Source organism: Leucopleurus acutus, assembly GCF_964270905.1.
Source record: "Leucopleurus acutus genome assembly, chromosome: 15".
NCBI classification, from domain to species: domain Eukaryota; kingdom Metazoa; phylum Chordata; class Mammalia; order Artiodactyla; family Delphinidae; genus Leucopleurus; species Leucopleurus acutus.
Window position 1 is genome coordinate 50,900,330 of NC_139157.1, and position 16,979 is coordinate 50,917,308.

Consider the following 16,979-nt stretch of genomic DNA (forward strand, 5'->3'; position numbering starts at 1 on the left):
GCATAACCACAATACAATTATAAAAATCAGGAAATTAACATTATATATTACTACCTTCTAATTCTCAGATCCCATTCAAATTTCGCTAGTTGTCTGAATAATGTCCTTTATGTCAGGTGCAATTCCTCAATCTTTTCTTGACTCTTGTAGACATAACACTATAGATTATAGGCTAGATATTTTGCAGAATGAAACAACTTGATTTATCTGATGTTTTCTCATGATTAGAATCAGGTTATGCATCTTTGGCAGGAATATAATAGAATTGGTGCTATGTTCTTCTAACTGCATTCTATCAGGTGGCATACAATTTCTATTTGTCCCATTATGATGACGTTCATGTTGATCATTTGATTAATGTGGGATCTGACAGACTTCTCCACTGTAAATTTACTCATTTTTTCCATTTATAATTAATACATTTTTTAGCAGATGACTTTGACTATATGTAAATATTTTAATCCCCATGAAACATTCAGCTTATTCATTTATTTAAATATATCACTATAGGTTCATGGTTTCCTGTTTTATTCAATGGTTTACGACCCATTAACCATCATTATTTATTTTGATGCTCATATTGTTCCAGATTTGGCCAGTGGGAGCCTAGTTAAGCTGGCTTCTGTGTGTTCTTGACACATCCCCATCATTCTCTCAGCACTTCCTTACTTTCTGGTACAAAATGATGATCCAGGCTAAACTTCTGCTTTTCCTACCCCAGTGGTAGAATTGGCTATTCCTCCAAGGATTCTTGATTCCTTTTAGTGGGGAATGACATTTAGAAGCCACAATCTATTTCTATATGTATTTGCAGCCACTAATAATACATACATTGCTAATTCTAATCCAACACTACAGAGTTCATTCTACTTTTCATATCTGTAACTCCCTTCTTGGACAATGAGAAACCAGACTCCCATTATCCTTAATATATTTACCTATTTGATCAATCCTTCTGAAGGTAAGCAAACTCCCAGTCACTGCTGTACCCTCCCTTACAGGGAAACCCTTCTTACCCAACTCAGGATCCAATACCCTGCATCAGGATACCCCCACCCCCACCCTGGTCATGTCTTCCTCGTCTTGCCTGTGCTCTGACAGCCCTTTCTGGGCCTCTGACACCCCCACCCCACCAAGCATGGAGGCCAACCTTACGCTACTTGATCTAACAGCTTTAGGATGGAATTGCTCCAGGAAGGGAAGTTTGAAATTGAGCGGTTTGTCCAGGATTTTCCAGGTTTTTGCATTGGATGCAGGTTTGTGCTGCACTCTAGGAACTCCTTCAGTCCTAAGGAAACCTGGACATTAGCCACCCCAGTAAAATAAGTTGTCTTAATTTTCTCAAATGTCATCCTATAACTTTTAGGTCTTTCTACATGTTAGAATTACCATTCTTTAAGAGTTCTTTAGGAACCATTATGAGTAAATTATTAAACCTCCGTGGAAAGTAATATAGCACAATCAACAACATCACAAATACACATACTCTCTGACCCAGCAAGTCTACTGCTAGGAATTTATCTTAAACATATACCAACCTTGTATAGATATGATTATTACCTGCAATATTGTTTGTAATAGTAAAAGAATAAAGAGGCATGTTAAAGAAATTATGGGCCTTTTCTCCCTTCCCATTAGGAACGCAAAACAATAATCAAACAGACTTAAAAAAGTAACTCTACCAACTCTCAGAAACATAAATTAGCACCATAAGATGAATAGGAATTAGTACAGCAGCTCTGCAATTTACAAGGCAAAAACGAAAGCGGGATGACACAAAACAGCCAGGAAATAATTTTTCTACCAAATTTGTTAGCATACGCTTGTCAGAAAACCGTTTTCCAGGTCATTAGCTAAATTCTTTTTACAGCCCAGTAGTGGTATCAGGAAGCTTTTCCGAGCGTCCCCAAAGATTGCCCTGGGCTTGTCAGAAACTGGATAGGAGTTTGAAATTGAGCGCTTTGGCAAGGATTTTCCAGGTTTTTGCACTGGGATACAGGCTTGGGCTGCACCCCAGGAACCCCTTCAGTCGCAAGGAAAGCTGGACATTAGCCACCCAAGGACCAGGCTACACAGTGAGAGAACTTAGACCTGCGCTGTCCGACACAGCACCGCTCGCCAGATAGGGCTATTTACATTCACATTAAATACAGTTAAAAATTCAGTTCCCCGGTGGCAGTAGCCACATTACGAGTGTTCCACAGCCGCAAGTGGCTAGTGGCTACTGTATGAGCGCAGATACAGAATCTTTCCATCACCTCAGGAAGTCTATCGGACAGCGCTGACACAGATGAGTTTTTTTTTTTTTAAAAAAGCTTTAAGCCGCTAGGCTCCACTATCAAAAATAATCAACACACGTCATTACTCTTTCCAAATATTTTGAGGGGGAAAATTATGCCAAGAAATACCAAGTAAAAAAACCTGCAAGGCACGTGCCAGCAGGCTTTCTCAGAGAACTCACTCGTAATTCCCACGGCGGAGGCCGTCCGTCTTTCTGTGGCACATAACTCCTCAGACTTCTAGAACTCAACGAACTCCTAAAGAGGTGGGCAACCGAGGGCAAGACCCCCGAGATTTAACTGCTCAAAGCGGCCGACGCCTGTATTCATAGGGCAGGCGAGCCTCAGCTCCGGCCTCCACAGCTGACGCCAACCGGGTCTCGCGCGCCCCTCGGTCAGGCGCTTGCCACAGGCTGGGAGCGCGAAACCGCCCCTGTGTGCGCGCTCCCGCACGCGCGCCGGCCCGCGGCGCGAGAGGCTCTCTGCAGCCAATGGGGCGGGGCGCCGCGCGCCGGAGGCGGGGCCGTGACGCGCGCGCCTCGTGACCCTGCTCGCGGCCTGCGCCCAAGGAAACCGGAAGCGGCAGCTGTCCGCAGCACCGATTGGGGCGGAGAGGTGGAGGTCTGTACCTTGGGGTTCGTGAACCCCGCGATGGACCCGGACCGGACAGTCGCGCGGCGGAGGTCATCGTTGCTGCTGCTGCGGCTGCTGCTGGTGGCGCTGCTGTGGTCGGGGCTGGCTCTGGGCACCTTCTCCTTGGGCAGCAGTCCCCACCGGGTCCTCCACGACCTCTTGTCGGAGGAGCAGTTGCTGAAGGTGGAGGACTTGTCCCTGGCTCTACTGCAGGGCGGAAGCATGGGGCCACTGTCACTACCCCCAGACTTGCCGGATCTGGATCCCGAGTGCCGGGAGCTGCTGCTGGACTTCGCCAACAGCAGCGCAGAGCTGACCGGGTGTCTAGTGCGCGGCGCCCGGCCGGTGCGCCTCTGTCAGACCTGCTATCCTCTCTTCCAACAGGTCGCCAGCAAGATGGACAACATCAGCCGAGCCGTGGGGGTGGGTAGAAGGCACACCCGGGACCTCTGGCGTGGATTGTTGGAAAGGGAGGAGGATGGAATGATGGTTAACTCGGGGTGGGGGGAGGGTGTTCAGTTTCCCCTTTTGTGAGAAAAAGAGGTTGGATTGGGACTGTGGAGTTAGGGGCATCAGAAAAGTGGGTGGCATTATGGGGCGTGGGGTTTGGATTTTTGCTTCCATGGCTGCTGTTGGGCATCTTTGGGTACATATTTGCAGATAGGTATGACTAGTTTTCTTGGGGCTTCTGCACCCCAACTCTACCTTTCATCACCTCTTTCCCCCCAGCCTGCCACAGCTTCTTCCCATCTCCACCTGGAGTTCCCAGGAAGGACTCTTTCCTGAAACCTCAGGTGGAGTGGGGAAACTATAGTGTGCTGGTGGTAAGGAGCTTGAGCTCTGTAGCCAGGCATTTTCAGATCCACCACTTTCTAGTAGTTGGACCTTGGATTAATTATCTTGGAGTCTATCTTGGAGTTTCCTCCTCTGTAGAATGGAGAAAAACCGCTGCCAGATGTGACTGTTAAAAAAATAAAAAGAGATAATGCATGAGAGTTCATTTTAGTCATTAATACAGTCTGGAGCCAGTCTGCCAGGAGACCAGTTCTCTGCTTATTAGAGGTGTACTCTGGGCAAGTTATATTCTCTGTAACTGTTGTCTCATCTGTAAGATGGGGATGAGAGGAACTCTTAGAAAACTATTACTACACATAGTAACAGTTCTCAGTAAATGGGAACTAAAATTTTACAAAAGGGTAAATCTGCCCTCCACTCTTGGTACTCTTCGAGCTCTTCTGGTCATGTGGTTGGTGCTGTGAGGGTCTTAATTAAAAGAAAGAGAGAGAAAGAAAGGAAGGCAGGGAGGGAGGAAGGAAGACAGGCAGGCACAGACATGTCCTTGTTCCTAAGTACCTTAAAGGGGCTAGAGTAGGAAAGGATTAGAGTGTCAGGGCTGGTGGGAGTCATGAGGTATGGGCTGGATATGCCTTGTAAAGGAAAAACAGGAGAAATGACTTTGCGATTATGGAGTGGAAAGTTCCTCTTGTACTGGGAGAAAAAGTCTCAGGAAAATGTGGTTGGAATTATTTCATAAATCATAGTTGATTTGACAAAATATAAACATATATAGTTGCATCCTACTTTGTCAGCTTGATATTACTTGACATAAATATGTATTTTTTACAAAAATAGGGAATTTATTTGCATTAAATAAATTCTGTGGCCAGTCTCTGTAAAGAGCTACTTTTCAAGGTACTTTAAGTAAATGTAGACCTACATGTAGTATTTTTCAGGCATACTTCTACTGGGTATAGCAAGGGATATGTGTGTGTGTGTGTGTGTGTGTGTGTGTGTATACATATATATATATATAGTATATCTCACCATGATTTTAAAGTAAAACACCAAAGACTTGTCCCTGTCAACTACAGCAGGATATGATATGGCATCATATTCTGTTTTAAGCAGTTAGGTGCATTGTTCTGTGGCCAGAATGACCGTGAGTCCTGAAGCAAAACTTGGATCTTTTGAGGCAGCAAACACATTCCTCATTTGTGTAGTTTCTGTGGAATTAAGAGGTTAAAAAATTACCCCAAACTCTGGTGGCACAGTGATGGGCATCTGTGGGCCAATTATGGGCATATTTGTATATGAATTTCCACATGAATTCCCTACTGCCTACAGGAGGCTTCCCAGTATGGAGACGGCAGAAACTTGCTTCCTCTGCTTTGTGTCTGATTCTACCAGTGACCTGCACACCCAGCTCGCCTCACTGTTGTGTGAAGGAATGGGGTAAAGAGATAAAAAGAGGCAGAAACCCCTTTCCCCAATCCGTATTTCCTCTCCAACTCATCCTAGATCTTGCCTACCCCCCACCCCCTTTCCTCAGTAGAGCTGGATGTGGTAGCTCAAAAGCATGATTTCTGCAGTTGTGAGGTACTTCGTGGATTTTATAGGCCTTTTCAGATTGGTCTGGGAATTGAACCATTATGTGTAATGATGAACCTATGGAAAATTATGTCTGAGTTTCTTAGGAGTGAACTTAAAGGAATCAGTTGTCCTTTGTGTGTGTGTGGCAGGGAATTGTTTCTGGAGAGTAATGTATTTTCTTTGACTCACATAGACTCAGTCTTTCATTTAAATAAGCTTAATTAGCAAGCACATGCTATTCTTAAATATTGGGCTGGTTAAAGGGTATTTGAAGGAAAAGGAGGGTAAAGTCCAGGCCTTAAACTATCAGTGTAGTTGGGGAAATAAAAATAAATCTATACTGAGAAAAAGAAAAAGGGAAAAAATTATCAATGTGAGTGTTATAAATTGTACAATAGGATTTTAGAACAAAAGAGTGAAGGAGATGCTGAATTAAAGGAGGGAACAGAGCAAGGTGGGGTTAATCAGAGAATACCTACAAGTGGAATTATGAACAAGACATTCTTTCTCATCTCTTTAGGGTGAATCAATGTCCATGGATTGATTGAGAGAGGAGGGGAGTATAACAAGGAGAAAAAGAATCAAAGGTAGAAATTAGTAAGCTATTTCTGTGGTACAGCAAGCTGATTCATTTAACTGTAATAGAGTTATCTGATGAGAATTCTATTTTCTAGTCACTTCCTCTTGGAATTACTGGGTCAAGGACTAATAATATAAAACTAATATAAAACAAATAATATAGTTTTATTATCTCAAGGTAAAGAATACAGTGATTTGTGAAACCTGAATAGTAGAATTGATGGATTCCCTCTTACTTAGAGTCATAGTTTCTTTAATTTAAACTGAAAAGAGATGTAGTTTCATTGAGCTGTTCAGCATCACCAGAGTGGTTGCCAGGTTGCTTTGGCCCCCCAAATTCTGAATTGCTAATCTTCATCTTGTTATACTTGGTTTGTTTAAAATTTATATAAGCAGATAGACATATAGGTATGTATATATATATATTACCTATGATTGGAGGTATGTATCTGGAAGTGTTCAACATAGTTTTAGTATAGTTTTAGTCTCTTTCATTGGAGATCAGAAAATGTAGTGCTTCTTATTCACTAAAAAAAAAAATTATTGAGTACCTATTATGTGCAGGGTAGTGGTAGTAACTAGGCATATAGCTGTGAATGAGCAGAGCTTGTAGTCTGGTAGGGGAAACAGACATTAAACATATTGTTATAAAAGTAATTATTTAATTCAGGTGTGATAAGTGTTGCAAAGAAAAAAATCCCAGATGCCGCCAAAGCATATAACAAGAATGCAGATCTTGAGCATTCAAGATCAGCGGAGAGTAGATAGAAGTGGTCAGTGATTAAAGCTGACACCTAAAATTTGAGAAGGTTGGGGAGGAGAGAGAATGGATACATGTTACGAAGTAGCAGGTGTGAAGACTCTGAATGGGAGTCTGGTATGTTTAAGGACTAGAAAGAACTCAAAGCACTGTGAGCCAGGAGGAGACTAGTGATCTGAGCCTGAGGAAGTAGGCAGGTGCCAGGTCATATTACCTGTAGGGTATTACTAAGGGTTTTAGTCTTTGATTTTAAAGCAGTGTGATATTACTGAAGGGTTTAATTCTGTGAATGATATGATCTGATTTGTACTTTAAAAGGTCATTATGGCTACATGAGAGAAAATGGAGGGGACAGGGACTGGGGAGGGTAGGGGAATAGTATGTGTGGGGAAATGAATTAAGAGACTCTTACAGTGATGTGAGAAATGGTGGTGGCTAGGCTACATGGGGGCCATTGTGACGGGGAGAAATGGATAGATTTCAGAGATATTTAGGAGGTAGAACTGACAAAACTTGGTAGTTAATTGAATATGGGATATGAAGGAAAGGAACGATGATTTCCAGGGTTTTAATAAGAGCGGCTTAGTGAATAGGGTTGCTATTTACTAAGATGGAGGGAGGAACCTGTTTGGTGGGGGAAGATCATGAACTTGATATTGAACTTGTTGATTCTGAGGTGTTTATGAGACATCTAGGTGGAGATATTGCATATGTGGTTGGATATGTATGTCTAGAGATGTGGATTGGGGATAATAGGTTTGGGAGTAGTCAGCTTAAAAGTAGTGTTTGAAACCATGGCATGATGAGTTTGAGTAAGAAGTGAGAATACATAAGAACTGCTGGGTTGAAGATTTGGTTAGAAGATAAAATATTGAAAGAGACCAAGAAAGAAGAGTCGGAGAGATTAAGAAAAATCAGGAGAATGTGCTGTCCTATAAATCAGGGAAAAGGGAAGGGGTGGTTATTTGTGTCAAATCCAGCTGAGAGGACCAGAAGTGAATCTATCAACGTTGGCATTCTTGGTGCCATAAGAGCCATTTTGAGGGAGCACTTGGGGGTGGGAGTAAGATTAAAGTAGATTAAATAGTGAATGGAAGATGAGGAAGTGGGAATAGTGATGTTACACAACTAAAAGTTTGGCCATAAGGAAGAGATAAGAAAGGTCACTAAAGAGGAATTGAGACTCGGGGATTTTCTTTTAATTTCTTTCTGTTCCTTTGTCCCTCCATCCCTCTGTCTCTACTTCCCTTCTTCCTTTCTTAAGATGGGAGAGACCTGAACATGTTCAAATGCTGATAGGAAGAATCCTATAGAGAGAGTGAAGATATAGGAAACAGTGGGAAAGTAAACAAGGTCAGTTTTCCTGAGAAGGCAGAGTAGTTGAGATCTAAGGCATCCACAGAGAGAGAGAGAGATATGAGCCTTTGACAGGGGCAGGCACGTTCTGCACTCTAACAGGAGGGTAGAAGAAGAGGTTGGGTGTAGAGGGGTAGGCAGATCAGAGTTTCAGCCTGATGGTCTCTGTTTTCACTGTCAACCAGGAGGCTAGATCTTCACTTGAGAGTAAAGGGTGAGAGGGATATCAGAGTTTCAAGGGAGAGTGGAGTAGTGCAATAGTGGTATTAATCAGGGGAGAATGAGCAGACAGGCAAGTGAGGAGTACAGTTTGGGATTATGGATTTATTGTGGAAATAATCTGTCTGGTTGTTTGCCTTTAGCCAAATAGGCATGATGAAAGTGGATTGTTGGATTCATTGTGGTTAGGTTTCTGCTAAGTGGTTGTGACAGATTTGAGTATTAAAAGTTCTAAATATAAACCAAAGGCCAATGTTTTTTGTCCTATGCTAGGTGTTGGGAATACAAAGATATAAGACAAAGTTTCCATCCTAAAGGAACTTTTGTCCAAATAAGGAACCTAGACATATATAGGTGGACATCATGCTTTAAGAAACTGAGCCTCGGAGTGTTTAAGTAACTTACCCAAGACCATGCAGTGAAAGAGGCTGGGTTTGAATCCAAAAGGATACTACTGCCTATTTCATAGAGTTGTTACAAGGATTAAGTGAGTTATACATTTAGAGCTTTTAGAACCATTAGGTATTCAAAAGTACATCATCGTTGTTGGGATTATTCATCACTAACCTTCCATTCTCACTGTTGCTACTATCTTCTCATTATACATGAACTATGGAAATAGTCTATTTAGTCTCCTGCTTCACCCTACATATTGTGACATAGACCTATGCTCTCCAAACTCTGCTTTTCATGCCATCTTCCTCAAAAATCTTAAAAAGTTTCCCACTGTGTGACTCTCATAACCCTCAAGACCTTTCATTACCTTGCCCTGACTTCTCCCTCTACTGCCTCTACTTTCATAGAGGTACCTTCCCCTGGCCTCCTGAATACTCCCTGAATACTGCATAACCATTCCCACTTTCACCCCTCGATCATTTTATTTACCCCATTTTAAAACCTTCTTCCCTTTCTTAGTATAGGGCTTTGTTCAAATCCTGCTTCCTCCATGAACCCTCCTTATTTCTCCCAACTACTCTGATGTCTTCCTCAACTGAACTGTTCCGCACATTGACCACTCATACAGGTTATTCTGTATTGATTTTGATTTTGACTTATTTATTTATTTTTACTTTTCATTTTTTCTTTGTACAGCAGGTTCTTATTAGTCATCAATTTTATACACATCAGTGTATACATGTCAATCCCTATCACCCAATTCATCCCACCACACCCACCCCCCCGCAGCTTTTCCCCCTTGGTGTCCATACATTTGTTCTCTATATCTGTGTCTCAATTTCTGCCCTGCAAACCGGTTCATCTGTATCATTTTTCTAGGTTCCACATATATGCGTTAATATACGATATTTGTTTTTCTCTTTCTGACTTACTTCACTCTGTATGACACTCTCTAGATCCATCCACGTCTCAACAAATGACCCAGTTTCATTCCTTTTTATGGCTGAGTAATATTCCATTGTATCTATGTGCCACATCTTCTTTATCCATTCATCTGCTGATGGGCAGTTAGGTTGCTTCCATGACCTGGCTATTGTAAATAGTGCTGCAGTGAACATTGGGGTGCATGTGTCTTTTTGAATTGTGGTTTTCTCTGGGTATATGCCCAGTAGTCAGATTGCGGGATCATATGGTAATTCTATTCTTAGTTTTTTAAGGAACCTCCATACTGTTCTCCATAGTGGCTGTATCAGTTTACATTCCCATCAACAGTGCAAGAGGGTTCCCTTTTCTCCACACCCTCTCCAGCATTTGTTGTTTGTAGATTTTCTGATGATGCCCATTCTAACTGGTGTGAGGTGATACCTCATTGTAGTTTTGATTTGCATTTCTCTAATAATTAGTGATGTTGAGCAGCTTTTCATGTGCTTCTTGGCCATCTGTATGTCTTCTTTGGAGAAATGTCTATTTAGGTCTTCTGCCCATTTTTGGATTGGGTTGTTTGTTTTTTTAATATTGAGCTGCATGAGCTGTTTATATATTTTGCAGATTAATCCTTTGTCCGTTGATTCATTTGCAAATATTTTCTCCCATTCTGAGAGTTGTCTTTTCGTCTTGTTTATGGTTTCCTTTGCTTTGCAAAAGCTTTTAAGTTTCATTAGGTCCCATTTGTTTATTTTTGGTTTTATTTCCATTACTCTAGGAGGTGGATCAAAAAAGATTTTGCTGTGATTTATGTCAAAGAGTGTTCTTCCTATGTTTTCCTCTAAGAGTTTTATAGTGTCCAGTCTTACATTTAGGTCTCAAATCCATTTTGAGTTTATTTTTGTGTATAGTGTTCGGGAGTATTCTAATTTCATTCTTTTACATGTAGCTGTCCAGTTTTCCCAGCACCACTTATTGAAAATACAATTATTTCCATTGTATATCCTTGCCTCCTTTGTCATAGATTAGTTGACCATAGATGTGTGGGTTTACCTCTGGGCTTTCTATCTTGTTCCATTAATCTATGTTTCTGTTTTTGTGCCAGTACCATATTGTCTTGATTACTGTAGGTTTGTAGTATAGTCTGAAATCAGAGAGTCTGATTCCTCCAGCTCCGTTTTTTTCCCTAAAGACTGCTTTGGCTATTCGGGGTCTTTTTTTTTTTTTTTTTTTTTGCGGTACGCGGGCCTCTCACTGTTGTGGCCTCTCCCGCTGCGGAGCACAGGCTCCGGATGAGCAGGCTCAATGGCCATGGCTCACAGGCCCAGCCGCTCCACGGCATGTGGGATTCTCCCAGACTGGGGCACGAACCCGTGTCCCCTGCATCTGCAGGCAGACTCTCAACCACTGTACCACCAGGGAAGCCCTATTCGGGGTCTTTTGTGTCTCCATACAAATTTGAAGATTTTTTGTCCTAGTTCCATAAAAAATGGCATTGGTAACATGATAGGGATTGCATTGAATCTGTAGATTGCTTTGGGTAGTATAGTCATTTTCACAATATTGATTCTTCCAATCCAAGAACATGGTATATCTCTCCATCTGTTGGTATCATCTTTAATTTCTTTCATCAGTTTCTTATAGTTTTCTGCATTCAGGTATTTTGTCTCCCTAGGTAGGTTTATGCCTAGGTATTTTATTCTTTTTATTGCAGTGGTAAATGGGAGTGTTTCCTTAATTTGTCTTTCTGATTTTTCATCCTTAGTGTATAGGAATGCAAGAGATTTCTGTGCATTAATTTTATATCCTGCAACTTTACCAAATTCATTGGTCAGCTCTAGTAGTTTTCTGGTGGCGTCTTTAGGATTCTCTATGTATAGTATCATGTCATCTGCAAACAGTGACAGCCTTACTTCTTCTTTTCCAATTTGTATTCCTTTTATTTGTTTTTCTTCTCTGATTGCTGAGGCTGGGACTTCCAAAACTATGTTGAATAATAGCGGTGATTGTGGACATCCTTGTCTTGTTCCTGATCTTAGAGGAAATGCTTTCAGTTTTTCACCATTGAGAATATTTGCTGTGGGTTTGTCATATATGGCCTTTATTATGTTGAGGTAGGTTCCCTCTATGCCCACTTTCTGGAGAGTTTTCATCATAAATGGGTGTTTAATATTGTCAAAAGCTTTTTCTGCATCTATTAAGATGATCATATGGTTTTTATTCTTCAATTTGTTAATATGGTGTATCACAGTGATTGATTTGTGTATATTGAAGAATCCTTGCATCCCTGGGATAAATCCCACTTGATCATGGTGTATGATCCTTTTAATATGTTGTTGGATTCTGTTTGCTAGTATTTTGTTGAGGAATTTTGCATCTATATTTATCAGTGATATTGGTCTGTAATTTTCTATTTTCGTAGTATCTTTGTCTGGTTTTGGTATCAGGGTGATGGTGGCCTCATAGAATGAGTTTGGAAGTGTTCCTTCTTCTGCAATTTTTTTGGAAGAGTTTGAGAAGGATGGATGTTAGCTCTTCTCTAAGTGTTTGATAGAATTCACCTGTGAAGCCATCTGGTCCTGAACTTTTGTTTGTTGGAAGATTTTTAATCACAGTTTCAATTTCATTACTTGTGATTGGTCTGTTCATATTTTCTATTTCTTCCTGGTTCAGTCCTGGAAGGTTATACCTTTCTAAGAATTTGTCCATTTCTTCCAGGTTGTCCATTTTATTGGCATAGAGTTGCTTGTAGTAGTCTCTTAGAATGCTTTGTATTTCTGTGGTGTCTGTTGTAACTTCTCCCTTTTCATTTCTAATTTTATTGATTTGAGTCCTCTTCCTTTTTGTTGATGAGTCTGGCTAATGGTTTATCAATTTTGTTTATCTTCTCAAAGAACCAGCTTTTAGTTTTATTGATCTTTGCTATTGTTTTCTTTGTTTCTATTTCATTTATTTCTGCTCTGATCTTTATGATTTCTTTCCTTCTGCTAACTGGGTTTTGTTTGTTCTTCCTTCTCTAGTTCCTTTAGGTGTAAGGTTAGATTATTTATTTGAGATTTTTCTTGTTTCTTGAGGTAGGCTTGTATAGCTATAAACTTCTCTCTTAGAACTGCTTTTGTTGCATCCCATAGGTTTTGGATTGTCGTGTTTTTATTGTCATTTGTCTCTAGGTATTTTTGATTTCCTCTTTGATTTCTTCAGTGATCTCTTGGTTTTAGTAACGTAGTGTTTAGCCTCCATGTGTTTTTGTTTTTTACGTTTTTCCCCCTATAATTCATTTCTAATCTCATAGCGTTGTGGTCTAAAAAGATGCTTGATATGATTTCAGTTTTCTTAAATTTACTGAGGCTTAATTTGTGACCCAAGATGTGATCTGTCCTGGAGAATGTTCTGTGCACACTTGAGAAGACAGTGTAATCTGCTGTTTTTGGATGGAATGTCCTATAAATATCAATTAAATCTATCTGGTCTATTGTGTCATTTAAAGCTTCTGTTTCCTTATTTATTTTCATTTTGGATGATCTGTCCATTGGTGTAAGTGAGGTATTAAAGTCCCCCACTGTTACTGTCGATTTCCTCTTTTACATCTGTTAGCAGTTGCCTTATGTATTGAGGTGCTTCTATGTTGGGTGCATATATATTTATAATTGTTATATCTTCTTGGATTGATCCCTTGATCATTATGTAGTGTCCTTCCTTGTCTCTTGTAACATTGTTTATTTTAAAGTCTATTTTATCTGATATGAGTATTGCTACTCCAGTTTTCTTTTGATTTCCATTTGCATGGAATATCTTTTTCCATCCCCTCACTTTTAGTATGTATGTTTCCCTAGGTCTGAAGAGGGTCTCTTGTAGACAGCATATATATGGGTCTTGTTTTTCTATCCATTCAGCAAGCCTGTGTCTTTTGCTTGGAGCATTTAATCCATTCACGTTTGAGGTAATTATTGATATGTATGTTACTCTGACCTTTTTCTTAATTGTTTTGGGTTTGTTTTTGTAGGTCCTTTTCTTCTCTTGTGTTTCCCACTTAGAGGTGTTCCTTTAGCATTTGTTGTAGAGCTGGTTTGGTGGTGCTGAATTCTCTTAGCTTTTGCTTGTCTGTAAAGCTTTTGATTTCTTCATCGAATCTGAATGAGATCCTTGCCAGGTAGAATAATCTTGGCTGTAGGTTCTTCCCTTTCATTACTTTAAGTATATCATGCCACTCTCTTCTGGCTTATAGAGTGTCTGCTGAGCAATCAGCTGTTAACCTTATGGGAGTTCCCTTGTATGTTATTTGTCATTTTTCCCTTGCTGCTTTCAGTAATTTTTCTTTGTCTTTAATTTTTGCCAATTTGGTTAGTATGTGTCTTGGCGTTTTTCTCCTTGGGTTTATCCTGTATGGGACTCGCTGCGCTTCCTGGACTTGGATGGTTATTTCATTTCCCATATTAGGGAAGTTTTCGACTATAATCTCTTCAAATATCTTCTCAGGTCCTTTCTCTCTCTCTTCTCCTTCTGGGACCCCTATAATGTGAATGTTGTTGCATTTAATGTTGTCCCAGAGGTCTCTTCGGCTGTCTTCATTTCTTTTCATTCTTTTTTCTTTATTCTGTTCCACAGCAGTGAATTCCACCATTCTGTCTTCCAGGTCACTTATCCGTTCTTCTGCCTCAGTTATTCTGCTGTTGATTCCTTCTAGTGTAGTTTTCATTTCAGTTATTGTATTGTTCATCTCTGTTTGTTTGTTCTTTAATTCTTCTAGGTCTTTGTTAAACATTTCTTGCATCTTCTCGATCTTTTCCTCTTTTGTTTTTCCGAGGTCCTGGATCATCTTCATATTATTATTCTGAATTCTTTTTCTGGAAGGTTGTCTATCTCCACTTCATTTAGTTGTTTTTCCGGGGTTTTATCTTGTTCCTTCATCTGGTACATAGCCCTCTGCCTTTTCATCTTGTCTATCTTTCTGTGAATGTGGTTTTTGTTCCACAGGCTGTGGGTTTTTTCCCACAGTATTGTAGTTCTTGCTTCTGCCGTCTGCCCTCTGGTGGGTGAGGCTATCTAAGAGGCTTGTGCAGGTTTCCTGATGGGAGGGACTGGTGGTGCGTAGAGCTGGGTGTTGCTCTGGTGGGCAGAGCTCAGTAAAACTTTAATCCACTTGACTGCTGATGGGTGGGGCTTGGTTCCCTCCCTTTTGGTTGTTTGACCTGAGGCAACCCAACACTGGAGCCTGCCTGGGCTCTTTGGTGGGGCTAATGGCAGACTCTGGGAGGGCTCACGCCAAGGAGTACTTCCCAGAACTTCTGCTGCCAGTGTCCTTGTCCCCATGGTGAGCCACAGCCACCCCCCACCTCTGCAGGAGAGACCCTCCAACACTAGCAGGTAGGCCTGGTTCAGTCTCCCCTGGGTTCACTGCTCCTTCCCCTGGGTCCCGATGCGCATACTACTTTGTGTGTGCCCTCCAAGAGTGGAGTCTCTGTTTCCTCCAGTCCTGTCGAAGTCCTGCAATCAGATCCCACTAGTCTCCAAAGTCTGATTCTCTAGGAATTCCTCCTCCCGTTGCCAGACCCCCAGGTTGGGAAGCCTGACGTGGGGCTCAGAACCTTCACTCCAGTGGGTGGACTTCTGTGGTATAATTGTTCTCCAGTCTGTGAGTCACCCACCCAGCAGTTATGGGATTTGATTTTGCTGTGATTGTGCCCCTGCCGTCTCATTGTGGCTTCTCCTTTGTCTTTGGATGTGGTGTGTCTTTTTTGGTGAGTTCCAGTGCCTTCCTGTCAATGATTGTCCAGCAGCTAGTTGTGATTCTGGTGTTCTCACAAGAGGGAGTGAGAGCACGTCCTTCTACTCCACCATCTTGGTTCAGGCCCCTAGTTTCTATCTGTATTGATTTTTAAAATATCCAATCATCCACTTATAAGACTCTACTTAAGTAACTGGTTATACTTAGCCAGCTACACCCACTTAGAGCACTTCTTGTTGGCAACAGGTAGCTAGGTGAAATAGCATGTATCAGTTACTTACTAGGTGCCAGACATTGTGCTAAGTGATTAACATATGGTATTTCATTTAATGCTGTACCTGTAGGACTCATGATCATGAAACTGAGCCTCAGAGAGTTTACCTCAGCTGTCCAAGATTACCAGCTAGTAATCCAGGTTTGTCTGACTCTTTAGGCCATGCTCTACTTTAATCTGGTGGGTAAATTATCACAAACCATTGTTTGATCTTTTATGAAATCTTCTTCTATAGCTGATATTGCTCTGAAAGCAATTCCAAGAAAAGGGCTTTTTAAAATGTTTTATTCAGGGCTTCCCTGGTGGTGCAGTGGTTGAGAGTCCACCTGCCGATGCGGGGGACACAGGTTCGTGCCCCGGTCCGGGAAGATCCCACGTGCCGCGGAGCGGCTAGGCCCGGGAGCCATGGCCGCTGAGCCTGCGCGTCCGGAGCCTGTGCTCCGCAACGGGAGAGGCCACAACAGTGAGGGGCCCGCGTACCACAGAAAAAAAAAAAAAAAGTAAAATGTTTTATTCAATTTACTATTTTAAAGGCAAGCATTCATTTGGCTGCATGTTTTAATGAGAAAACAAAACTAAGCCACAGAAAGGGTAATCATCCCAAAATGATCTTCAGAAATATTTTAAAACAAGAATTCTGCTGTTAAGCCCTCCTTCCCTCTTTTCTTATCCCACATGGCTGATCAGTTCTTTTCTAGAGTTAACATATTCTCTCTTTTATTACTAATGACACTATTTAATTCCTTATCTGTATGTCTCTGGGGAGGTTTTGAAGACCCAGTGTTGATGGCATTCCTTTATACTCTTTGTATACTCAGAACTCCAAGATTCTTGTAGTGCCGGGTAAATAGTAGGAGTTAAATAACTTTGAAAGAATGAAGAGTCAGCAGGACTTAGTTCCTTGCTTGGGGCAAAAAGGAAAGGAAATAGATAAGGATCCAATAATTTAGGAACTTGAATTTATTATTTGCATAGTGTGAGTTTCATTATTAAAACGATCTGTGGAAAGCATGTTCTTCTATCTAGGTACAAACTATTTCGGTACAAACTAGATGTATCACATTTTCTTGTGGGTTTTAAGATTTTGAGCCAAAAAATGTCCAGAAGATGAAACAATTTTTTTTGTTGTTTTTTGTTTTTTGTGGTATGCGGGCTTCTCACTGTTGTGGCCTCTCCTGTTGTGGAGCACAGGCTCCGGACACGCAGGCTCAGCGGCCATGGTTCACGGGCCTAGCTGCTCCGCGGCATGTGGGATCTTCCCGGACCGGGGCACGAACCTGTGTCCCCTGCATCGGCAGGCGGACTCTCAACCACTGCGCCACCAGGGAAGCCCTGAAACAATGTTTTGTGATCATTTATCCACCAGGTTTTTAAAAATGTGTAAATAATATATGTTCATTGTAGAAAAATTTAGTGTAAAAGAGGCAAAAAAGAAATTGAAAATCACTCTATTTCCATTATTCA

The 16,979-nt window shown here is 41.3% G+C and overlaps 1 protein-coding gene across 1 annotated transcript in view; it reads left to right on the plus strand.

Annotated features, from left to right (window-relative positions):
- Positions 1 to 2,900: 2,900 nt before the first annotated feature.
- The window catches only part of OSTM1 (osteoclastogenesis associated transmembrane protein 1), a 37,470-nt gene continuing 23,391 nt past the window's right edge, over positions 2,901 to 16,979 (plus strand). Inside the window, exon 1 of the mRNA XM_082855244.1 lies at positions 2,901 to 3,335. Coding sequence (XP_082711370.1) covers positions 2,931 to 3,335 — 405 coding nt within the window. The 5' untranslated portion in view covers positions 2,901 to 2,930. The remainder of the gene's footprint in view (positions 3,336 to 16,979) is intronic.